This window comes from Pimephales promelas, chromosome 2 (assembly GCF_988280905.1).
Source record: "Pimephales promelas chromosome 2, fPimPro1.hap1.1, whole genome shotgun sequence".
NCBI lineage: Eukaryota > Metazoa > Chordata > Actinopteri > Cypriniformes > Leuciscidae > Pimephales > Pimephales promelas.
In genome coordinates this window covers 43,175,863-43,202,188 of record NC_142770.1, presented here as the reverse complement: position 1 = coordinate 43,202,188, position 26,326 = coordinate 43,175,863, and the positions used below count along the sequence as shown (strand labels likewise).

The 26,326-nt window shown below is 39.8% G+C and overlaps 1 protein-coding gene across 1 annotated transcript in view; it reads left to right on the top strand.

Moving 5' to 3' along the window:
- The window catches only part of LOC120461325 (uncharacterized), a 274,723-nt gene extending 248,599 nt beyond the window's left edge, over positions 1–26,124 (top strand). The window contains exons 6-9 of the mRNA XM_089120098.1: positions 509–682; positions 22,384–22,557; positions 24,780–24,941; positions 25,760–26,124. Of these exons, the coding sequence (XP_088976224.1) occupies positions 509–682; positions 22,384–22,557; positions 24,780–24,941; positions 25,760–25,766 (517 nt within the window). The 3' untranslated portion in view covers positions 25,767–26,124. The remainder of the gene's footprint in view (positions 1–508; positions 683–22,383; positions 22,558–24,779; positions 24,942–25,759) is intronic.
- The last annotated feature ends 202 nt before the right edge of the window (positions 26,125–26,326 follow it).

Here is a 26,326-nt window from a genome sequence, read left to right as displayed (position 1 = left end):
ACTTAATTCAAATCAATATCATAAATATATTTAACACACTCTTGAGAGATTGAGCAGATTTACTCAGTTAAAACAATTTTATTTGTTAATGTACAGATGCAGTTACTCAGATCTACTTAATTTTTTTACTTACATTTGCTCAGTTTATACAGTGTATTGTAATTGATTTCACTGCTTTAAAATGTAATCAATATTTTTGATTGTTTCACCAAAATAAATTAGTAAATCATATAAAACCTTTTAGAGTGTAGATAGTAATTGTTTAATTCCCAACATCTGATACAATGCACTGATTGTGTACACACAGAAATCTGCCTTTTCAACAGAGAATATAGAAGAGAGACGTCAAATAAATAGTTAGAAATGAAAGAGAAGAAACAGTGTCTTCCAGCGCACAGAACTAGTGTGACTGGGTTTTAACACAGACTATTGGAAACTAAATGCTGCTGTAGCTCTTCAATAAGATGATCATCATAAATGTGAACTATTGTTATTTCTCTGTCTTCAGTCTGTATAGATGCAGTATTACAGAGAAACAGAGTCTCATCCTGACTTCAGCTGTGAAATCAAACCCGTCACACCTGAGAGAGCTGGACCTGAGTGGGAATGAACCAGGAAACACAGGAGTGAAGCACTTATGTGCCGTACTGAAGGATTCACACTGTAAACTGGAGAGATTGAGGTCAGTCACATTCACATACAAGAATCAAAATGCTTAAAATCACTTAAACTGTTTAAACTAGAACACATTAACATTATATTTGTCCAAATATTTTCACCTTAGTATTTTGTCATCTGGTGAAATAAAGGTGAAGATCTCTCTTCCTCTGTCTGTTTTATTTGCTGATGAAGATGATGTGACTTTACAGAATAAAGAGTCTCTTATTTTCTTCATTCTCTCTCTCTCTCTCTCTCTCACTCTCTCTCTCTCTCTCTCTCTCTCTCTGTGTGTGTGTGTGTGCGCATGTGCGGGCATCTGAGGAGTGTGTGAGCGTCTGAGTGCGGCGTGGTTGAGTGAGTTGTTACTTTTTTCCTTTTCCCTTTATTTAGTTTAGGTATTTTGGGTTAGTGTTCATTTAATTGTCGCAGGGTTTTTCACCCAAGGGTGGAAAATGGGGACAAATTCAGATGGTTGCGTTTCTTTAACCGCTCAACACGGGTGCAAATGTTTACCTGATGATTTATATCAGTACTGAATCAATGAGGTGTTTTACTTGTGGGAAGTACGGTCATACAAAACTGGTATGTTCAATGAATGATGAGGCTAACCCTAATGTGAATGAGCGAAATAGTTCTATGGAACAATTGCTTTCTGCCACAGTAAGTAATGATGGTGTCAGTGACAGAATTGACCAGGTTGTAGCGCCTTCTCTCTCTGTAGATAGAGAAGGTGTAGATGAGCCTATAACGAACGATCATGTTGATGATTTGATATTTTTTTTCCGTGAATACCGTTGAAAGTGTGAGTGACAGCACAGTGCGGGCTGAAGTTGCACGCACTGAGGTTGAGCGCGTTGGGGTTGGGAGCGCTGAAGTTGAGCGCGCTGACGCAGATCCCGCCAGTGAAATCGGTGTATCGGAGAGAGCAGTAGAGAGGGCTGAGTTCGTGATGCCTGGTGGAGAATTGGTCGATTCGCAGGCATCAGAATTTAGCCTGTCTCAGGGTGATCCTGGTGTGTTAATAGAAGGAAGTGAGATGGATTCTGATAGTGACACTTCTGAGATAGCAGAACCTTTTACTTTTGCAAATTCTCAGGGAGGGCCTGCAGAGAATGTTTATAATCTTAAATTAAAACATCCTTATTACACTGTTAGTCAAATTAATCATTTCTTGGACAATACCTTTAACCAGCGAAAACCAAAACTTGAGAAATACTTCCCAGATTTACAGCTCTTTGTTGATTCATGTACGATGGTAATGAGAAAGGCAACACTGGAGGAGCTTGATCAGCCTAAACGCTACAGGCTCAAAAAATACCTGAGCACTGTTAAAAAAAAGATTAAAAGCTCGGCTCAAAGATAATAAGGATCATGATTGTCAGTTTTGTCATGATTCTGCCTTCTTGTCTTTGATTTTCTCTAGTCGTGAGGCAGGATCATGACAGAATCATGTTTTGTGTGCAAGCGCATGGCCTGTTTGGGCCATGTGCTTGTGTTGTCTCGTTAACTTACCCCGCCCCCTTGTTATCCTAGTCTTGTGATTATTGTCTAGTCAGTTTCACCTGTCTTTGTCATTAGTGTTCCCTTTATAATCCCCTTGTGTCTGCTGTCCTGTGTCGGTTCATTGTGAAACCTGTTTGATGTTGTGTGAAGTTTACAGAGAGCAATTCTTTGGGTTTACTGTTATTCTAGAGTCTGTTAACGTCTTAGTAGTGTTCCTGTCTTGACCTCAGTTAAGTCTAGTGTTTGTTACCCAGTCTTGTTTTGCCCCCTCGTGGGTTTTTATTTTCTGTTTTGTCTTGAATAAATTCTGTGTTGAGCTATCAGTCTGCTTTTGGGTTCGTCTATCCTCCCACTTCATAACAGAATGAACCGACCCACAAAGAACCCAGCAGACAGTTCGTTCTCCCAGTTCCGGCCACAGCCGGATCAGTGGTGGTTGTCAGCTCCCACAGACGGAGAGAGAATCAACGGTCCTGTCCCACCCGAGGGTGAGTGGATCCTGAAGAATTGGGCCCGACTCTGGGATCATTTCTCCCAGGAGGATCCGCCGGCTTCCACCACCTTGTCACCACCTGCCAGGCTGCCAGTGATCCCGGAGGGTCACATTTTAGCCGTGGTTACGCAGGGGAACCAGGCTCACTCCACTTCGGCTCCCGACGCATCAACTGCACCCGCAAGTCTCCGTGGCAAGCGAGAGAGACGGCTGTCGTGGGAGTCTACTTCGGAGTCCTCTTCCACTGAGACCACACTTCCTGCCGTGCTTCCCCAACCGGTCACAAACCTGGCTATGTCCTCTGTAGGGCTGCAACTAACGATTATTTTGATAATCGATTAATCAGACGATTATTTTTTCGATTAATCGATTAATCAGATAAAAAATTTATATTTAATTTTTTGTTTATTATAACTAAATAAAACCCTAAAACCCTAAAAACCACACTCTTTTGTGTGTTAAACAATCTACTTAATACAGACAACTTCATTATAAAGAAAAACAACAAATAAAAAAAATATATATGACCATAACCTATGACAAAAATGCTATTGTAAACTAGATTCACTATGTAACTCAGCAAAACTTAGCCTAGAAATATCACAAGTGCACAACAATTTTATAAAATCTGAACATTTAGTGAAAAAAACATTCCTTAGTGGTGAGCAAATAAGAGACAATAAGTGTAGCACTAACACTGGTAAAACGTTACACATTACTCTCTGTATTGTTGTTATACATTCATGAAAAACATCGTAAAAATCAGATGCACAGCTGTTTTAAATGTAAAGCACAGCTGTTTAGTGAGGAAGCAAAATATAATAGATAGGACAGAACAAGAAAGGCTATTAATAAGCTTTCATTGCACAAAAGTATTATGACATGATCATGAAAGAGCTGCACAAAGTGCTTATGCGCATCGCAATCACTGAATGATGCGCTTGAAGCAACTCGGAGTCACAGGGTGGCGCGCAGCTCTTCAGTGTCCGCCGCATTAATGTTAAAAGCACCAAGGAAAGAGAAAGACATATTGACTGTGTATTATACAGTATCGATGCAATAGTTTATTAAGCCTTTTCTTTTAACAGTTTTAAATTTCATTTAGGCTACTGTGCACGTGAAGAACAATTATAGTGCGCCGACTCTACTATATAGGCCTAGTGTTGTGATCCAACAGACACTCAGTAGAAAGTGATTAAGTTACAGCAATAAAAGTCTAGCAAGACAGAAACCATCATAGACCTTTATCTGGGGATCAATTATAATAATAACATTGAATCATCTTGGAAAGAGTTTCATCATGTTAACGTTAACTGTTGTAACCGTAACGCGACGCGCTGTTTGAACTGACAGCCGCAGTGGAGGGAAAAGCTTAGGTTAACTTTAATTTATTGACTTAAATATACATTTCTATCTCACATTATACTATAGTATGGCTTCATAAAGTACACACGATTAACATAGGTCACCTATTTTGGTTTCAAAACGGCGAATTTACCGAAAGGTGAATGATTTTCGTGTATGCTGCATATTGATAGCGGTTTCCTGATGCCCGCAAATTAGTTCAAACTCACGGAATCAAGAGCGCGCATGCGAGACAGAAGATAATGTGCTCCAAACCGTCCGTGTTGCGCGCGCGAGACAAGGTAGAGCGGCGAGGGAGAGAGACTGCGTGTGTGCCTCATGAAGCGCATGTAAGAAGCGCATGTAACATGTAAACAATCCCTGTGACGTAATCAGACCAACTAATCGATAATGACATTCGTTGACAACGATTTTCATAATCGATTATAATCGATTTTATCAATTAGTTGTTGCAGCCCTAGAACTCAAGAAGAAATGCATAGAAACGCATAATGCAACAAGACAAAATCATGTCATGTTCAATGTAAAACATCATGTTCCTTTCAGCAAGTGTGCTCATATTTTTCTCAGGGTATTGAATGGTAAGGATGTCTCATATTAAATATCCAATTCTTAAATATATTTTTTGGTCTGAATTATAAAAAGGAAATGCAGCAAGAGGTCAGAGTATTCAAAATAATCAAATAGATTCTATGATAAAAAGTCATGTAATAAAAACAATCGATGTTCAATAGGAATAAATAATCAGTGTTTGTTAAGGAATCTTCCAATGCAAGCCACTTATGCAAATCTAGGAAGTGACTTGGAACATTCTTAAATGTATTCAAGAATGGAGATTGTTCATTCCTTGTAACAGGTGTGAGAGTGTGTGTTTGTGTGAGGGTGTGAGTGCATCTGTGTGTGTGAGTGTGTGTTTGTTTGTCTGAGTGTGAGTTTGAGTGTTTTTGTGAGCGAAAGAGAGAGAGATAGAGTGTGCGTGTGTTTGTGTGTTGTTGTTGGCCAAGTCACAGTCAATGACAAGGTTGAATTGCGAATTCTGTAGTTGATTGAAGCGCTCATACTTCAGATCTATTTAGCTATGATGTTACTGTTTTTAGTGGTATGTTGAGAAATCAGGGGCCCTCTGATTTTCCAACCACCCCAACAACAATAAGAAAGTTTAAACATTTTGTAATTTAATGGCAAGTCTGCCACTGTTTTTTTTTATGCATTGCATTGATTTGTGACTGTAGCCATGAATATGTGCTCCAGTGTTTTTCCATGAGTTTGCAGGGTGTGGTGAATAGCGTGTGCTATGTCATGGGATCAGCTTCCCATCCTATGTGTGTGAAGCTATCCGGATCTGTGAGTGTGAAGATGCACAATAGATCTTTAGTGAAGTGGCACTATCGGACTCTATGTCATCTTCATCTTATGATGTGTAGTGTTCAGTCTGGATAGATTTGATCTATTCCGGGTGATGATGCAGTGAGTGTGTAGTGTTGGAGGAGTGTGTTCGGTCAGTGTTCATGTCTAGGAGATGGGTGGAATTCTATTGTATAATAATTGTGTTGCAAAATTTAGTTCCAGTTCTAAACTGGGAGGCCATGCTAATGTAGTGATGTGTTGTTGTGAGATGTAAAGGCCTCTTGAATTGTCTTTTCACCCATCTCCCGAATCTCAGGTTATGTTCTAACAATTGTGAAGACCGGCCGTCCCGGCGTCCGTCCTCCGAGGAATTGTAGAAGTTAACCTGAGAGAAGCAAATGCAGAGAGAACCACAGTTAATTTTGATGTTTTCAAGAGTTTCAAATTCAGACATGTGGACATATTCGTTTGCTTGCTCCATTATCATGTCCATTGCCATTTTAATTCCAGCTGTCACATGAAACCGAGTTTCATTGACCAGGTCTGAATTATTGCTGTTGCTGCTTCAGTGTGCGACACCTAAAATAACACTGCTCTTGCAGTCCGCCTTCACAGTCTGCTGTGTCCCAGCATTAGAGATCCCAGTCTTCGGGTTTTAAACTTCAAGTTGCTTTCATTACAGCCAGATCTGTGGGCATGAATTATTTCATGGTGTCATTCACACATTTGGTTAGTGGTGGTCTCTCGTTATCTCTGATGTTTAGTTCACACCCTCCTTGTAAATTTTCTTCTTTGGTCAGTTGGCAATTAACCTGTGCCACACCACACTTCAGTGAGTGTTTTCCGCCCTTTTGGCACTGGGTATTATTGGTCAACGAAATCGAACTGTAAGGATTAATTTCATAGTTCTCAAATTAATGCCTGAGAGGTTTCAATTTTCTGTTTGCTAGTTTTCAAATATTTTTTCTTCTCATTTAGTCTTTTTAAATGGCCATTTTAACGTTTGATTATTCTTTTGAACTCTAAATTTTAGTTTTATCCGTTTAGATAAGGGAATCTATATCGCTCCGCAGTACTTCCTCGAAGCCCGCGCGACACACCCCCATCAGTTCCAATAACCAATTCAGAGGTAATTTGACTTAATATCTAAGATCTGCAGTATTCACACGTACAATCAGAGATATCTTTACAAGTCCCTTTGAATGCCTCCTCTAGAACTTAAATCAATGTATTACTATGGTAGGGACGAAAATGACCACCATGTAAGAAAACAGTTTATCAACTCAACGTCTCTTAAAATGGCTTCAGGTCAAACCCCGCAGTCTGAGAACCACGCACGTTTATCCAAAGTAATCATTAATTTAGAACAGTGAATATGGGCACACCCAAAACTAGGTTGAATAATCAGTGTTTGCTGATTCTAGTCGGAAATAACTTGCCCCGCCAATTCAAAGACCCCTTGAATGCCTCCTCTAGAAATTAAATCAATGTGTCACTTTAGTAGGGACGATTGACCACCAAGAAAGAGTATAGTTTATCAACTCAACATCTCTTAAAATGAAAATGGCTTCAGGCCAAGCCCGTGGTCTTTAAACCACGCACGTTTATCCAAAGTGATCACTGACTTAAAACAGTGGATATGGACACACCCAAAACTAGGTTGATTAATCAGCGTTTTCTGATTCTAGTCGGAAATAACTTGTCCCCCCATTCAAGTACACTTAAAATGGTATCGGATATTAGCCGTCGCTAATCTGACGCGAAAGATGTGGAAATATACGAATCCAATAATCTAGGGAAAAAACAGTCTATCAGAGTCATTCAGAATTAGTTCAAACGTAACCATTTACAAATGTTGTATGCGAAAACAGCTCCCATTAAGTGGAGAGGTAAAGTCTATGTCCTCTAAAGCTTTGAATATGTTACCATGGCGCCTTTTATATACTTGTATTACACCAGCATGTTACAATGTTTTAGAGTTTATCCTGCCATTGTTTTTACAGACTCGCCACATTTAACAGCTCCTGTAATCAAGCAAAGTCTTCTAATTTTCTGCAACCAGGTTGCATACCAAATACTTTAGAGATTTGTTTTTCAGAGAAATTTAAATAATTTAGTTCCATCTGTGTTAAAGTTTTTAAGCTTTCAAATGCAATGTATAGCATTCAGTATTATCATTGATCTTGCCTGGAAATAATATCATCCTGTTTTCGCCAAATCTGATGTGAAAATGTGGAATTATTTTGTTTTCCGAATATGAAAAGTATTTCTGTCTCAAATTCTTCTCATTCTTTTCAAGAATTAATGAGCATTGTGAATCACATTATAACCACATTCAGCATAGACACACACACGTTTAATTCAGTTCACACAGGATACATGGCCTTGAATACAACATCAACAGCCTTTACCTAAGTGTTCCAAAACACTTACAGTAAAGCAATCCTGTGTTTAAAGAATAAACTTACATTTAGCCTATGTGCACATATAGTAGCACAAACAACTATACAGTGTGTTCTATGAGTGCGTTACATTGTGTGAAGCACAACCCCAAATTTGAAAATACAAATTATTGTATAGAATATGCCAATTATAGAATATTATTCAATGTGGCCTCTGGCCCATGGAGGGCTAGTCAAACAAAGGGTTAAGCGTTTTTGAATGCAGCATGTCCTTAGCATTAGCATTAGCCTTATTTCAGAAGCCGCATGGCTTTAGCATTAGCATTAGCATCATTGTTCAAGCAGCATGGCTTTAGAATTTATCATTATAGCCTTGTTTTGGAAGCAGCATGGGCAATACTAGCATTTATCTTAGCCTAGTTTTTTCTAAACAGCATGGAAAACTAGCATTTAACCCTGCTAATTGCGTCTTAGCCTGTAAATCATATCATTGTATTTTTTCAAAGTTTTCCTTTCATAAACAATGCATCGATCTGCTTCATTTATAAAATCACGTGTTTTCCGATCGTTTACAAACTTAGATTTTTATTTCTGTTGTTTGTCGATTCTCTTCACGTTGCTGGTTTGTTTCAACAAAGCCACTATAATAATGAAGACAAACATGCAAGTTTTGTTTTATAGCTCCTCGAGTAACGTTAAGTCTACCCGAAAATCATTTGAAAGATGTTATTTCAAATTTAGGTTTCTTTTCTTTTTGCCTAATCAAACAAGGATATCTTTAAAATCTATTAAACAAGGGTTTTACACTTTTATCTGCGCGCTGTGGCCGTTATCATGTCCTCACGTTTTAGTTTCGGACTAAAACAAAGGGCTTCCCGACCCGCAAAACAACATTTTCTCAACACTTTTTTTAAAAGGGTAGAAAAATGTGACTTACCACAGCGGCAGAAGAAAGGAAGATGTTCAAACCTCTTGTTGATTTTAAGATTCCCGTATTTTGTTGGAAAGGACGTTGTTCGCGAAATCCATCTGTTGCGATCACGGAGGCGTGTCACCACTGTAAAAAGGGCCACGAAATCGACCCAAATTGCGGAGTTCGATTCGTGGTGAAGGTTTCAAGCGCGTTCCGTCTTTTCCAAGCAAAGTGTTTTTTAATCAAATGCAATACATTTAATCTTATGTATTAACTCGTTTCATCTGACTCCATAAAATGAAAAGGGTTTATCAATGATATCTGTGCATCATTAAATACGTTAATGCTTGACTATTCCTTTTAACTCTAATGAAAATAAAGTCAAAGTCTGTTAGAATAGCCAAATATAACAATTTATTATGTCAGGTAAATGTATCATTAGAATTCCACAAGATAATCAGAGCAAACCATCAAATGTCTTAGGACAAAGAACTTTACCCAACATAGGCTACATGAGCTGAGCCTTGAAGACACAACATCATGGGCTGATCTGAATACAGAAAGGCAGCCCCGAACTCTTGTTACATCTCCCTTTATAATCAGACCTCACCTGATATGTAAATCACCAGGATACAATGGAAAGTTACTGAATCCCCCTTCCATGTTTATCGGGGGCAGACCATTTGGTTGTAATTTGCATTCAGACAACAAGGCAGAAGGTGTTAACTCAAAGACCACACTCCTTTGTGTGACAGTGATTCCTAAACTTCTTAAAAACCTTATTACCTTTTCTTTTATTACTTTGGGAATGAGACATTATTACCAGTCACCCTGAGACCATCAAAATGATTCTAAACAATCCTTAAAGATTATCAGATTCACATTAAAACCATATTCTTGTGTGAGTTTTCAGTATCATTGACTGAGAGAGTGAAAGAGAGAAGATGCAGATAAGATGTTCAGAGAAAAGGGGGTAGGGTGTCAAATGTTAATTTGCAAGCAGTGCATTTGTCTTTAGAGGCCACTGGTCAGATATTTTCTCTTTAACCAGTTTTTCCAGTCTTACAAACTCCATTCCAATTTCTTATGAAGTAGAAGAAGTTGTAAAAGGCAGATTTTTTAAAATAAGGGCTCAATTTGACAATGCTTTTTATTGCTTCTGTTGTATTTATGCTCCCACCAATGCAGTTGAAAGAATGGGCTTTTTGAATATATTATGTAAAGTATTAAGCAGGGATTAAAGTTCTCCGTCGCTACAACGGATTTCCGTTAATTGCAGCGAGTCTATGACGGATATCCGTCAATTGCAGGGTTCCCGTCTGTTCTTATGTCTTAAATTAACTTTTCATAATTTTAAGGCCGTAAATAGGCTTTCATTTCGCAAATAGTGTGATAAATGTCTTAATTTTAGTTTGAATAGGTCTTAAATTAAGGAAAGATGATGCGTATTCACCCTGCTGAGGGGGGATGTGATAAAGCCTGGAGTGGAGCAAAAGCACGTTCCTCTCTCCACTCTAAGCATTCTGTAATCACTTTGCTCAGGATCCACTCCGGTTTTTCAATTCCCGCTCACGGAAAAACTGCTCCCTGCCTTTTCACTCAATCTTGTCAGGCGAGGCTACAGCTCGTTTGCTGCGGTCCCATGATATGAAGTTTTATTAACTAAGTTCGGGAGGAGCACGTTCAGATAATTGACACGAGTGGACAGCAATCAGCAATCAACGATAAGAGGGTACAAATAGACTCAGCAGTCTTACCTCGATCCATTGACAGTTTGCAGCATTCGGCCACGTCCGAATCTAGCTCTTCCCGTTTCGATAAAGATTCTTTCGTCCTTCAGAATTAGGAATCCTTGCCACAACCTGGTAATGTTATTTAATCTCGTGGGCGCCAGGCCAAACAAACGGGCGAAACATCCGCAATCTACTTCCGCGCATTTCTTTAAACCGGACCATTCAATAATCACTGCCATAGAGAAATGGTCAAAGCAATGCTGCCCTCCAGAGACATGGCTCTGCTGCCCTCTAAACGCAAAGAAACGGATTCAGTCCCGGCTGATCCAACACTCTCTAACATCTGCCGGGTCAACTCTGTGAGTGCTTAGCTCAAAACTTTTGTGTCCCTGATTGAACTTCATATCGCTTCAATAGTTGAATAACGAGCAAGTTATGCTATCTGGATAATAATTGCGATCTGAGGATCACACGTTTTAAATAGTTTTCATACAAATTATCTGCTTTCCCTAAACGTTATGCTTGTTTACGGCGTAAACTCAGTTAACTCGCATGTAAACAGTAGGACTGGGAATCGATTCCAACAAAGAATCGATTCCGAGGCGTTAGGAATTGAGAGTCGATTCCAAAGGTCGCAATCGATTCTATTAAAGGGAATCGACTCCTCCTTTAAGATTTTAACACAAACCGCGGCCTGTAACCGACTATATTTGTCAACATAATCAAATCACCTGTAAATAAATAAAGTTCAGACTAATTTAAACGCACAGCTTCACCATTTGGTTTTACTGATTATTGATAAGAACGAACAGATCGGCTGGGAACGCGACCCTTAAATGACAAATAAATAAATAAAATGAGAATATAAGGGGGCTTTTACACTGCGGTCTGAGCGCGTTGTTCCCGACACCTCCAGCAGCGTGGGTCTGTTTTCACACTCAACTTGTTTCTAATGGTGTGTGTGCGTGCTTCTTGCATCATCGCAAATGTGCACGGCGCATGATAGAAAACAGAACGGGGGTATGTGTTTTGTTTTAATTATTTATTTATTTATTTATTTATTTTCATTAATTAGCTGCTATTATGCACAGTTGAATGAACAGTACGGGTTTATCGTGCGTGTGTCTCATAAGGCGGACTTCTGCTGCTCGCAGACGGGCTCTTAAGGAGACAGTGGATTTCCAGATGTGTTGCTCTGATTCCACGCACAATGCTCGAATATACACTGCAGGCTCACTCTCGCTCGTATCCAAGGTAATTCCTCAACAATATCATCCCTTACTTATTTTAACTGAATACATCACAATAAGCTAAAACGCATGCGCAGTAGGGGTGGGCGATATAGCCTAAAAATTATATCACGATATTTCAAGAATATTTGCTATAATGATATTTATCACGATATAGAAAAAATATATATGAAACAATGTTTTATTGGTGATTGCAGCTGGCTGGCAGCAGCATTAGTGCAAAAAAAAAAAAAAAAAGTATAACATAACTCCTTATCATTTTATTTTAACAATAACTACAGTAATACATTAACAATATTAACAATAACTTCAGAAGCCTGCACAATATTGTGACCTAATAAAATTTACCTAAACTTTGAAGTACAAAAAATTTAAACAAACAGCGGCAATCCAAACAAACCTTCAAAATGTAACAGTTGCCTTGCATAGTTTTTGGATTAGCATCAAATGAGGTATACAATACCTAATTTATACAATAATTGTATAAAATCTGAACATTTAGGGAAAAAAACATTTAGTGGGGAATAAATAAGAGACAATTGTAACACTAAATCTGGTAAAACTTTACACATTGCTCTTTGTATTGTACATTCATGAAAAAAAAAACAAGGTAACAAATCAAAAGGATTAATTATTATATAGCCTAGTCTACTATAAAATTGAGGCATGTTTAAAATGTATAGCACAGCTGTTTAATGAGGCAGCAACATATGATCGATAGGACAGAACAAAGGCTATTAATAATCTTTCATTGCGCAAAAGTATTATGATAAGAAAGGCTCCAATATATCGCACAGCGCTTATGCGCATCCCGAGCGCTGAATGATGCGCTTGAAGCAACACGGAGTCACAGCGCGCACGCGCAGCGCGTCGAATACTCCGCACTGAACAGTTCAAAGCACAAAGTAAATAAATATTGATGCGTAGCGTCGTGTATAATATACAGCATCTAGCTATGCAATCGTTTATTGAGTCCTTTCTTTTAACAGTTTTACATTTCAGTTACTGTGCGCGTGATGAACAACAGTGCTCTGACTCTAGTGTTTTGCTCTAACAGACACCCGGCCGGTAGAAAGTAACATGATGATTTAGTTAACGTTACAGCAATAAAGTCCAGCAAGATAAAGTTGTGTTATGCGAAACCATAGACCTTTTATTTACAAATATAATAATAGTAACATTGAATCATCTTAGAAAGAGTTTAATCGTGTTGACTGTTGTACCCGAACTGCGGAAACTCTGAAGGAAGATTAGGCGAATGCAAAATGTACGCTAGTAGGGAAGTGGTGAAACGAGTTTTCATGCATATTTGACAAAAAAAAAAAAATGTGTTGTTGGAGATCTGACCTCTTGTACTCAAACAACTTCCATACTATTGAAGTAGCGCCCTTTTTAGGAACTAAATCTTGATCTGATGCGGAGGCTGACATGCTGCTGTGTTGTTGTGCACGCGCTAAGTAACGTAAATACGCCATACGTCATCATATCATCAATATCGCGATATGACAATTTTTTATCATGTAAAATTTTATACCGGTATTATCGTGGACGGTATGATATGGCACAGCCCTAATGCGCAGGATACTTTACTTCCTGAACAAGTGCGCACCCGAGTCCGTGCTGCGTTTCACATACACGCAAACCGCGGCTCGGTTTGGGAGCAACCGAACTCAGACCACCTCCTCCAGGTGGTCTCGGGTTCGGTACCCCAGTGCGTACCCGGGTCCCATGACGGCATTCACATTAGCGTTTTTTCATGCGAACCGTGCCCCGTTACGGACTTAACTGCCAGGGTAAAAGCTCCCTAAGCCATTTTCAAACATTAATAAAGATGCGCATAATCCTGCAAAGATTTAATCTCCCCTCGTTTTCGTGTCTTTGATTACACCCAAGAAGATGATCATAGGCCCGCCAGGCCCCAATCTACTTCCCCCTTCGCTAGGCTTCACACCACAGCTCAATTTGCACAGGTACGTTTCTCCACTACCACAGCAGTGATGTCTCCTCTGCTCCCACAGGAGCTCTGTTTCTCGGGCTAATTTTCTACACAGCCACAGCAGTGAGGTCTACTCTGCTCCAGCTGAAACTCTCTTCTCCGGCTAATTTTCTACACTGCCCCAGCAGTGATGTCTACTCCGCTCCCACTGGAGCTCTGTTTCTCTGGTAAAATTTTCTCCACTGCCACAACAGTGACGTCTCCTCTGCTCCCGCAGAAGCTCTGTGTTTATAGCTAATGTTCTACAGTGCTACAGCAGCGATGTCTCATCTGCTCCCACCGGAGCTCCGTTTCTCTGGCTAATTTTCTACACGGCCTCAGCAGTAATGTCTCCTCTGCTCCTGCAGGAGCTCTTTTTCTCCAGGTTAGTTTCTCCACTGCCACAGCAGTATGGGTCCTCTGCTCCCGCAGGAGCTCTTTTTCTCTGGCTAATTTCAACACCGCCAAAGCAGTGACGTCTCCTATGCTCCCACTGGAGCTCTGTTTCTCTGGCTAATTCCCTACACTGCCCCAGCAGTGACGCCTCCTCGGCTTCCACAGGAGCTCTCTTTCTCTGACTAATTTTCTACACTGCCACAGCAGTGATGTCTCCTATGCTCCCACTGGAGCTCTGTTTCTCTGGCTAATTCCCTACACTGCTATAGCAATGATGTCTCCTCTGCTCCCACAGGAGCTCTTTTTCTCTGGCCAATTTTCTACACTGCCACAGCAGTGATGTCTCCTCTGCTCCCAAAGGAGCTCTGTTTCTCTGACTGATTTTCTACACTGCCACAGCAGTGGAGTCTCCTCTGCTCCCGCAGGAGCTCTGTTCCTCTGGCTTATTTCCTACACTGCCACAGCAGCGAAGTCTCCTCTGCTCCCGCAGGAGCTCTGTTTCTCTGGCTGATTTGCTACACTGCCACAGCAGTGATGTCTCCTCTGCTCCCGCAGGAGCTCTGTTTCTCTGGCTTATTTCCTACACTGCCACAGCAGTGATGTCTCCTCTGCTCCCAAAGGAGCTCTGTTTCTCTGGCTGATTTTCTACACTGCCACAGCAGTGATGTCTCCTCTGCTCCCAAAGGAGCTCTGTTTCTCTGGCTGATTTGCTACACTGCCACAGCAGTGATGTCTCCTCTGCTCCCAAAGGAGCTCTGTTTCTCTGGCTGATTTTCTACACTGCCACAGCAGTGATGTCTACTATGCTCCCAAAGGAGCTCTGTTTCTCTGGCTGATTTGCTACACTGCCACAGCAGTGATGTCTCCTCTGCTCCCGCAGGAGCTCTGTTTCTCTGGCTTATTTCCTACACTGCCACAGCATTGATGTCTCCTCTGCTCCCAAAGGAGCTCTGTTTCTCTGGCTGATTTTCTACACTGCCACAGCAGTGATGTCTCCTCTGCTCCCAAAGGAGCTCTGTTTCTCTGGCTGATTTTCTACACTGCCACAGCAGTGATGTCTCCTCTGCTCCCAAAGGAGCTCTGTTTCTCTGGCTGATTTGCTACACTGCCACAGCAGTGATGTCTCCTCTGCTCCCGCAGGAGCTCTGTTTCTCTGGCTTATTTCCTACACTGCCACAGCAGTGATGTCTCCTCTGCTTCCGCAGGAGCTCTGTTTCTCTGGCTAACTTGCTACACTGCCACAGCAGCGATGTCTCCTCTGTTCCCGCAGGAGCTCTGTTTCTCTGGCTAATTTCCTACACTGCCACAACAGCGATGTCTCCTCTGCTCCCGCAGGAGCTCTGTTTCTCTGGCTAATTTCCTACACTGCCACAACAGTGATGTCTCCTCTGCTCCCGCAGGTGCTCTGTTTCTCTGGCTAATTTCCTACACTGCCACAACAGTGATGTCTCCTCTGCTCCCGCAGGAGCTCTGTTTCTCTGGCTAATTTCCTACACTGCCACAACAGTGATGTCTCCCACTGGAGCTCTTTTTCTCCAGGTAAGTTTCTCTACTGCCACAGCAGTGATGTCTTCTCTGCTCCCACTGGAGCTCTGTTTCTCTGGCTAATTTCCTACACTGCTATAGCAGTGATGTCTTCTCTTCAGTACCTCACTATTCAGAATTATTATTCCTGCTAAAACCCCTAATTGATTATTTTCTCTGTCCAGCGAGCATTGGTCTCCAAGCGGACGTAGCATGCAACCACATTTTCTCTTCTTTCAATCACCTCTTTTATCTCCTACCTCCAAATTAAATAAAATAAAATCCCTTTCCTGTCTCTCCGTCCAGCGAGCATTGGTCTCACAGCGGACGGAGTGAGAGCTTTCCCAGTAGAGCACTTACATTTTCTCTTTCATCCAGCGAGCATTGGCCTCACAGCGGACGGAGTATGAGGAAATCTCCTGGACAAGCTCTCATTTTTTCTCTTTCAGTTTTCCTCTTTCCATCCAGCGAGCATTTGGTCTCACAGCGTACGGAGTGAGAGCTTTCCCAGTAGAGCACTTACATTTTCTCTTTCATCCAGCGAGCATCGGCCTCACAGCGGACTCGATACGAGAAAATCTCCTGGGCAAGCTCTCATTTTCCCTCTTTTCAGGTTTCTTCTTTGAGTCCAGCGAGCATTGGTCTCACAGCGGACGGAGTGAGAGCTTTCCCAGTAGAGCACTTACATTTTCTCTTTCATCCAGCGAGCAGTTGGTCTCACAGTGGATGGAGTATGAGAATCTCCTGGACAAGCTCTTATTTTTTCCTCTTTTCCTCTTTCCGTCCAGCGAGCATTGGTCTCACAGCGGACGGAGTGAGAGCTTTCCCAGTAGAGCACTTACATTTTCTCTTTCATCCAGCGAGCATCGGCCTCACAGCGGACGGAATACGAGAAAATCTCCTGGGGTTCCTCTTCCATCCAGCGAGCAGTTAGTCTCTCAGCAGATTCAGTGCGAGGAAATCTCCCGGGCAAGCACTCATTTTTTACACATTTCACTTTTCCTCTTTCCATCCAGCACGCATTTGTCTTACAGCGGTTAGAGCGAGAAGTTCCCGGTAGAGCACTCACGTTTTCTCTTTTATTTCAGCGAGTATCTGGTCTTACAGCGGACGCAGCGTGTAAAGCTCCTGGACAAGTATATTACAACCGCACCTCGTTCGCAGTCAACAAGGGCCTTCAGTCCAGGCAGTGAGCCACCATCACGGGCCTCCCTGAACAAGCATCCAGGCCCCTTCTCGAGATGCCAGCCCGCCAATCTTGGCACTCTTTGGGGGGGGGGGTCTTTAGTCCGGCGGCTGTCCTCTGCTCTTTAGCCTTTTGGGGGGAGTACTCTGGGTTCGGGCAGAATTCCGAGCTCGGAGCCCTCCCTCCGGACAGCACGCCAAATACGCATTGAATCTTACTCACTCAAAATTATATGTAAGTGTGAACTCGTGAAATGAAGTTTTATTAACTAAGTTCGGGAGGAGCACGTTCAGATAATTGACACGAGTGGACAGCAATCAGCAATCAACGATAAGAGGGTACAAATAGACTCCGCAGTCTTACCTCGATCCATTGACAGTTTGCAGCATCCCTCCTCCACCCCTTCTCCACACTCCTAGTTCTCCACACTCCTCTTTCTAAAAATCACTTACATACGGGGGGAGTACTCTGGGTTCGGGCAGAATTCCGAGCTCGGAGCCCTCCCTCCGGACAGCACGCCAAATACGCATTGAATCTTACTCACTCAAAATTATATGTAAGTGTGAACTCGTGAAAGAAAACACAACGCGGGTCAATATTGGTCGTTTCTCAATACCAAGTACGCAAACTTAGGACTTGCGTCCTTGGTAGTTCGGACTTGCCAAGTTCGACTCGGGAGAACAAACTCCCGAGGACGAGAGGTCGCTGCTAACAGCGCGTTCTTAATCGCGTCACTCAGGCACGGAAACGATTCTGAATAGAAAACGCAAAAGTGGCGTTGCGTCATCTTTTTTATTCTGCGTTTAGACGAGCGTTTCGTGTGGGAAATCCGCGTGCAAATGGAGACGCAAAAGTGTGTGAAATTCAATGTAGTATGCACTTCAGGCGGCTAGGAGTGCATACTACACCAACACCAAGACCACGCGCCTGCGTACAACCTTCACTGTCAAGCAAACTTTTGCGTTACACGGGAGCGCGGCGGTGGAGCGTTTTTAAGATTTCCTCTCTGGAGGGTGGTTTCACTTTTTTGCGTTTTTGAGCCTCAAAAACGCCGTCGCCGTGTAAACGAAAGGCACATCCGATAAAATATTTTTACGTTTTCACCCGCGAGCGTTCTCGTGTAAACAGGGCCTCAGCACGCGGTTACTCCGGTTATCAATTCTGCCTTTTTTCATCAACACCACTCTGCATCTTTTCATTTATAAATGAACATAATTATTATCATAAACATATAAATGGCCACACAAATGTGGTTCAGGCAACGCACATTGATTATCATATATTTATAACAACGTGAAATATAGCTAAAACACAAACCTTCTTCTTTTTGTTTTCGTTTTAAAAATATGAAACATTATTTATCATTAAAACTGACATTTAACAAACAGACAGGGTTGTATCGTTTTATTGTATTATGCATACACATACAGTGAAGAGAATGCATAGTAATATAATATTTTATATATTTTAGAATATATAAAATTACACAACCATGTCTCTTTTTTGTTAAATGTCAGTTTTAATGACAATATCCCGTTCAAAAGTATAAGTAGCCTAATAGGTAGGCTATAGTAAGCTATACAATGAGAAATAAAGCAAACAATTCAGTTAAACATACTGTAAGTCAGCTCTCTAATAGGCTTCAAAGTTAAAGTTAAATAGCCTACATAATAAAGTTATAAAACTTCACTTTGCCCTCAGCCAAAACGATTTGCCATGGCACAAACTATATATTAATATAGTTTAGCATTGTTTGGTCTCATAAGATAAATAAAAACATGCACTGAAAAGTTATGTATGTGGTTGATTATTTGTCAAGATAAGTAATTGTTTTTCATAGATTAAAATAGCTTTTAAATTACGCAAACTGGCAATATTAGATCGGTTTTAAACAGCCTCCCCTTAAAACGCTATTGGTCTCAACTATTTAAATAAAGTTACAGGAATATGACTTGGCCTGAAAAAAATTTCAGTCAGAAGAATTTTTTTCACTTTAATCCCTGATTAAGTGATTGTAATACTGAGGATTTGTTCTTATTTGGAGGTGATTTTAATTGCACTGAATTTGCCTCATAGAAATCATGTTGAGCCTCATATGGCTTCTCGAAAACGGCTAATTCAGTTAATAGAAACACATGATCTGGTTGACATTTGGCGGAATTTTCACAAGACACACAGACAATATACATGGGTTCATTCTTACAATAATAGGTTGTCTTTAGCAAGATTGGACAGATTTTATGGTTTTGGACATCAACTTAATCTTTTTAGAGATTGTTCTATTATTCCAGTTAGTTTTTCGGATCATAGTTTAGTACAGTGTTTTTTAACTTTAGGATCCGTAAAACCAAAGAGTGCAATGTGGCACTTTAATAACAGTCTTTTAAATGACATGGAATTTAGAGATATTTTTAAGTTTTTTTGGAATGAATTTAGAACCACTAAATCTGATTTCCAATCTTTGCAGCAGTGGTGGGATTTTGGAAAAACGCAGATCAAGCAATTGAGTCAACCGTATGCTTACAACATCACTAAGGAAATAAATATTTCAATGGTAAATCTAGAAAAATATATAAAGAAACTACAAGAATCTATTGGAACTGAACAAAATCAAGAGCTTATTGAAATTTTAAATCGAAAAAGCAAAGAATTGGCAGGAATTCTAGACCTGATAGCACAAGGGGCTATGATCAGATCCCGGTTTAAGAATATAGAGTGGATGGATGTATCTTCCAAAATTTTTTTCAATCTGGAAAGGAAAAATGGCCAAAAAAGATGTATACATGCTTTGCGTTCTAAAGATGGGGCACTCTTGTCAAATCATACAGAAATTCGGAAGAGAGCGGTGGAATTTTATAAAGAACTATATAGTAGTGAACTTATACACAGGTCAAACACTAATGTGTTTATTGAGGATCTTCCTCAGGTGACTGAAGAGGCGAACAGCGGTCTCTGTAGAGAGATAACGTTAGAAGAGCTGAGGAAAGCTCTTCAAGGCATGGAAGGCGGCAGAGCACAAGGTATAGATGGCCTATCTGTAGACTTTTATAAGTCTTTGGCCTGAGATTGGTGCCGATCTGCTTGCAGTCATCAACAAAAGTCTAAACAGTGGAAGATTACCACTGAGCTGCCGTAGAGCAGTGTTGACTTTACTGCCCAAGAAGGGAGACCTGAGTGAAATAAAAAACTGGAGGCCTGTGTCATTGCTATGTAGTGATTATAAAATTCTGTCCAAGGCATTGGCAAATAGATTGAGTGGGGTTTTGGAAGAGGTCATTCATACTGATCAGACCTATTGTGTGCCAGGAAGGCAAATTTTCGATAATATTTCTTTTGTTAGAGATATGTTTGACATCAGTAAGCTCTTTGATGTGGATTTTGGTTTGATTTCAATAGATCAAGAGAAAGCGTTCGATAGAATTGAACATAGTTATTTATGGGAGGTTTTAGAAGCTTTTGGGTTTAATAGCTTTTTTATTGATAAGTTAAAAGCTCTTTATTGTGATGTTGAAAGTTTACTGAAGGTAATGGTGACTTATGTGCCCCTTTTAGTGTTTTTAGAGGTATCAGGCAAGGCTGTGCTCTTTCTGGTATGTTATATAGTTTAACAATTGAACCCCTTTTACGGAAGTTTAGAGCAGATTTAAAGGGTGTAACTATTCCAAATTGTGAAAAAGTATTTAAACTATCAGCTTATGCTGATGATATTGTGATTTTCATTAAAGAACACAGCGATGTGTCAAAGTTAACAAAGATTTTAAGGGATTTTATGTTTGTTTCCTCCGCTAGAGTAAATTGGAATAAAAGTGAGGCTATCTTGGTTGGAAAGTGGACTCATGGACAACCCAGTCTCCCCGCGGGGTTAAAGTGGAGTAGAGATGGGTTTAAATATTTACGTGTGTATTTGGGAGACGATATGACTGTAAAGAAGAATTTTGAGGGGATAGAAGAGAAAATTGTGGGTCGTTTGAATAAATGGAAGTTTTTACTTTCTAACATGTCATATAGAGGGCGGGTGTTAATTATTAACAATTTGGCAGCCTCTACTCTTTGGCATTGGCTAGCATGTATTGACCCCCCAGTAATTCTTCTGAAAAAAATTCAATCTATTTTAGTTAATTTTTTTTGGGGATAATTTACACTGGGTGCCACAAAGTGTTTTGTATCTGCCTAAAAATGAAGGGGGACAGGGTCTGATTCATCTACAGAGTCGAGTGGCCGCCTTTCGGCTAAAGTATGTACAAAGGTTTCTTGAAAGTTCTGAGAATGAGAATTGGAGTTTGGTTGCTTCCATTATTTTTAGGAACTTTGAAGGCCTGGGTCTTGACAAGTCTTTGTTTTGGATGAACCTCAAGAAGTTTTCTGTATCTAAGTTACCTATTTTTTATTGTAATTTATTCAAAGTATGGTCACTTTTTAAAATATCGAGAAGTGAAATAACAAACTCTTTGTACTGGACTCTTCAAGAACCATTGATTTGTGGATCACCTTTGGATGTGTCAAAGGAGGGATGTTTTCCTGCTTTGATGGATGTACTCATTAAATCTCACATCGTTACTCTTGGAAGCCTAGTTCGTATAACTGGACATGATTTATCTGACTCTAAAGCAATGGAAGAGAAGTTGAGGATGAGGTCAACACGGGTGGTAACTCGGCTGTTGTCTAAGTGGAAAGAAATCATTACCAAAGAGGAGTTACAAATGTTGAAAGACTTTGAAGAAGGGTGTATTCAACCAAAGAATGATGATCCGTTTCCGAATTTGTCTTTGAGTCCTGATTTGGAAATGTGTGATGTTTTTTTTTTTAAAGTATAGTAATTTGAGGTTGTTGGGAAAAGAAAAAGCATCTAGTAAAGCTATGTATGAGTGTTGTGTTAAAGCTTTCAATAAGAAGAGTCTTGATGGTAAAATAGATACACCATGGCGCAATGTCTTACATTTAAGTGAGAATACTAGACCTAAATGGGGGGCACTTTATAAGTCACCATTGCTTAAAAAAACAGGGGACTTGCAATGGAGAGTTTTACATGGAATTATAGCTGTTAATGCATTTGTTTCAAGGATAAATCATGAAGTTAATCAGGAATGTCCTTTTTGTTCTCAAAGAGAAACTGTGTTTCATACTTTTATGCATTGTATAAGACTAAAACCGTTGTTTATTTATTTACAAGATGTATTTAAACAGTTTGATGAAGTCTTCTCAATGGAGATTTTTATTTGTGGTTTTAAGTATTCGAGAAAACGATCTTATGAGTGTCAGTTGTTTAACTTTTTCTTGGGTCAAGCAAAAATGGCAATTTATTTAAGCAGAAAAAGGAAAATTGAAAAAGATTCTGATACAGATGTAATATTGATTTTTTTCAATGCTGGTGAAATCAAGAATTCAAATTGATTTCCATTATTACAATGCAACAAAGAATCTAAGGTTGTTTGAGCAAAGATGGTGCATAAAAGGTGTTCTTTGTCATATATTTAGTAATACTTTGATTTTTAACTCTATATTGTGAGTTTTTGATTCAGCTGTATATGTAGTCTTGTGTGAATTAAAACCGATTTGTAATGTATTTTAAAAATCAAATCTCTCTCTCTCTCTCTCTCTCTCTCTCTCTCTCTCTCTCTCTCTCTCTGCTAATGTAGGTTAAACTGGTGTTATATGACAGATGAAGGTTGTTCTGATGTGACTTCAGCTCTGAAATCAAACCCGTCACACCTGAGAGAGCTGGACCTGAGCGTGAATAAACTAGGAGACTCTGGAGTGAAAAACCTCAGTGATCTACTGATGAACCCACAATTCAAGCTGGAGAAACTACAGTTAGTGTCATTATGCTGTACAGCAATTACAGCAGTGGCGGGCCGTCCATTTCACACCTAGGCCATCTGTCCTACCTGAATTAATAACTTTTAATAGTGTATCAGCGCAAAGACTCTCTGTAATTGTTGTTTTTATTTTGCACCGGCAGTTATTGATGCGGTGAGTTCGGGAGAGGCCGGTAGAGAGAAACGAGCGTGTGAGTTCGGCTCATAGCTGTCAACATTGAACATTGAAAATAAGTGAGATTTCCCGGAATCCATCACCAAAATAAGGGATTTTTCTTTTTTTACATTATTAAGAGCATAAGAAATGAAATGAAAAAAAAAGAAGATATTTTATTCCTATTATTGCAATGACCTCTGTAGTGGACACCAGGACTTGAATGTTTAAAAATGACATGAAAATATATATAGGCAAAAATAATGGAAATTTTTGACATATAAACATCATTTTCTTTTTTGTTTGTTTGTTTGTTTGTTTTTGTTTTTTTTTGCCTGGAAACGCTTCCAACACGCTTGCGTGTCGCGTGAAAAATAGGCATCTTTCTAGCATGCACGCGTTTGCGCGTGTCACGCAGGCAGTGTGCAAGCTGTAATCTGTTACCATGGGAGCTCAAATAAAAACCATAGACAGTAAAATAAAAACAGTCACGCCACGCAGCTGAGAGACGCACACAGCCATGAGTCTCCCATCCGAGTATGAACGACTTCAAGCCGAATATGTCCGAGCTTGTACGTCTCACACAATCAGAGCGTAAAAATACGGGATATTTTACGGGAAAATACTAAAACGGGAAGACAGCGGGAACAGAGATCAAATACGTGAGAAACCCGGAAAAAACGGGAGGGTTGACAGCTATGGTTCGGCTGGTGCGTTTGTAAAGTGGCTCTTGCGTTCCGAATCCGATTATAAGTTCAGAAACGGAGCCTCACTTATCTTGTCGTTCAAGGGTTACAATAGTCCCTTTTCAGACGTTACAATAGTATGAATGTTTGAAAAAAATTTAGTTTTGATAATAAATTTATACAAAAAATTAAGAAGAAAATCATATTCACCACGGGGGAAAAAGCATATACTCACCAAAACTACAGATTATTTTTTTTTACACAAAATCCATCCTTATTTCTTTCCTCAAGAAGACTTCAATTACTGTCGTACAGGTTCTAACTGCGTTTCAGTTCCAATAATGTTGTGTCTGTCTGTCTCGTCATATTTCTTGCATACGTTTTAATTCGCTTTATGGCTGAGAGTGCCTGTTCGACAGAAACACACAGTCACCGCAAAACATGACGATGTGTACAGCTGCCCCATGCTCTCACACAGAGTTTTGACCGAAATCAACGAGATCAGCGGGACTTTTGCCTTCAAAATCATTCGTTTCATAACTTACATTAGTCAGTTCTGTTTTAACCCGGAGAGATCGGATAGAGTCCCGTTACTCTGCGTTTAGCTCAGGCTGAATAAGGGATTTTTTTCTGCTGGGGGTCGAGGAGGGAAAGAAACATTAATTTGTGGGTTGAAATCTATTACATCTACAGGAATATATTTTAGTTTATGCAGTTCGCTACAGATGCGGATACTACCAGTAATAGTACGCGCATCCAATCAAAGAACGAGAAAATACAGATGTTATTATTCGCCTGCTAGATAGCCCCGCTGCAGTCAAAGCGAAATCTGATTGGCTGATTAAATCTGACGGATTATCTGATTGGTTAAAGAAACAGTTTCATTGCCTTTCATTTTAAGCTACAGGCGCCTGCACTGTCGATTCTGAAGGCCTTCAGGCAGATTTATTTGACCCTGGAAACACATGATAGCTTAAATATGATTGGATACAAGCTCTAACATAAAAACACAATACTGGAAGCAGCGCAACCAAGAGAAAAGCTATGAAATTAAGAGAATGAACTATTGGGAATAATTGAATATTCATGCAAAAATATATTAAAGTGCAAGTCTGTGTTTAGGCCAGCAGAGAAGGCCTTGCTGGCCCTGATGGCCCACCACTTAATTACTGTGTGACTGAAGTTTATTTATTTGAAGACAGCAGGGCTTATGTTTCATTGGTTATAGCAGTGCACTTTCTGGGTTTATTAAACTAAAACACTTTATTCTCAATATCTGACAGTGAGTCTGAGTTCACATTATATCTGTGTAAAATTCTTCACATTCATGATTTGTTTGTAAGATAATCTCTCTTCCTCTGTTTGTGTCTCTCTAGTCTACAGAGCTGTGGCATTACAGATGTTTCTTCTTTAACTCAGTCTTTGACTAACTCAAAAGCTCTGCAGTTTTTAAAAGAGCTTGATCTGAGAGACAATAAGATCGGAGACTCAAAGCAGCGGCTCAGAGACGAGCTACGAGACTCAAACTGTGTCCTGAGGTGAGGAAACATCACTGAGATATTAAAGAGATCTTCATTTACCTCTGATATGTGAACAATCCTTTCAAATATCCATGAAAGGAAATTATCATTAAGATTTATTGCAACAAAGGGTTTGTGTGAGAACATAATGTGAAGTTATTGAAATGTTGAACACAAAGGAGGAAAGAGAAGAAAAGCTCACTGTCACAGCTTTATACATCAACACCTGCTTTATGAACTGTGTCAGTAGAAGTGAATCATTTGAGTGTGAAACAGACTTGGTCAGATTGTAGGAAACGCTGCACTCCTGCTAAAATCAGTGCAGTTCCAGCTTCAGCTCACAGCGTCCAGCTCACATGAGCAATGTCTCTGTCTCTAGTGTGTTTTTACTGTGACAAGCAACACGTCACACTACTCGACACTTACTTTACTCTCAGTTATTTACTAAGAGCCTACAAACATGTTTAAACTAGAGGACAAACGGCTTTAACTAAAGGTTTGTGTTTAACTCAAAATAACATTAGTATTTGCTCGCTGTGGTTTATTCCATATGCCGTACACTCATTAGTTTCTCCTTTACAGAGACTCAATAGGAGTCGCACCGACACACACAGACACACATATGAACATGATTCAGGCTTTACATCTATTATATTTAAAAACATAAATATCTCTATCCAAGATCATTACTGATAATTACTGATAAAGTCAGTAATTCATTTGATTAAAGGAATTCAATTTAACATTTTTTACCCCCCAAACAGTAATTGTAATATAATAATTTGCACTTTGTTCCTCTGAACACTGATTGTTTTCTCTTCTGTTCCACTTTACAGTATATGAATGTAGATGAAGATCGACCGGCAAACGTCAGTGGATTTCCATCAAGGTTTAAATCTGTGTTTTGGAGATGAGAGGAGCAGAAACCATAAGATGATCCACAGAAGAGTCTCACTGCTGTCTATGAGGAGAAATACATGTGTAAATGTGTTTCATACAGGTGGAAGAGACTCAGACTTCACTATTAAATAAAGCAGCGTGTGTGTTAGCATGCGTATTAGAAACATGTGATATTGAATGATTAATGTTGGTTTATTATTTAGCCAAATGATGGTTTAGTTGTAATTAAAGGTGGAACAGAGGAAGAAGCTCAGATGAGTGTCAGCAGAAATCTTCACTATCAGGCCTGCAAATATAATAATGTTTAGACTAAACTCATCCAGAATTATTCAAAATATTTCTAATCATGAACTTTATCGTCAAGTATAGCACATACATGTTTCAAAAGATGTAAAGTTTACATGTAACTTTTAAACATTTTATCTTATACACAGAATATGTTTATTGTTATTGTTTTATTCTATATGAAGTTAGTTATGTGTGTGTGCATGCGTGCGTGCGTG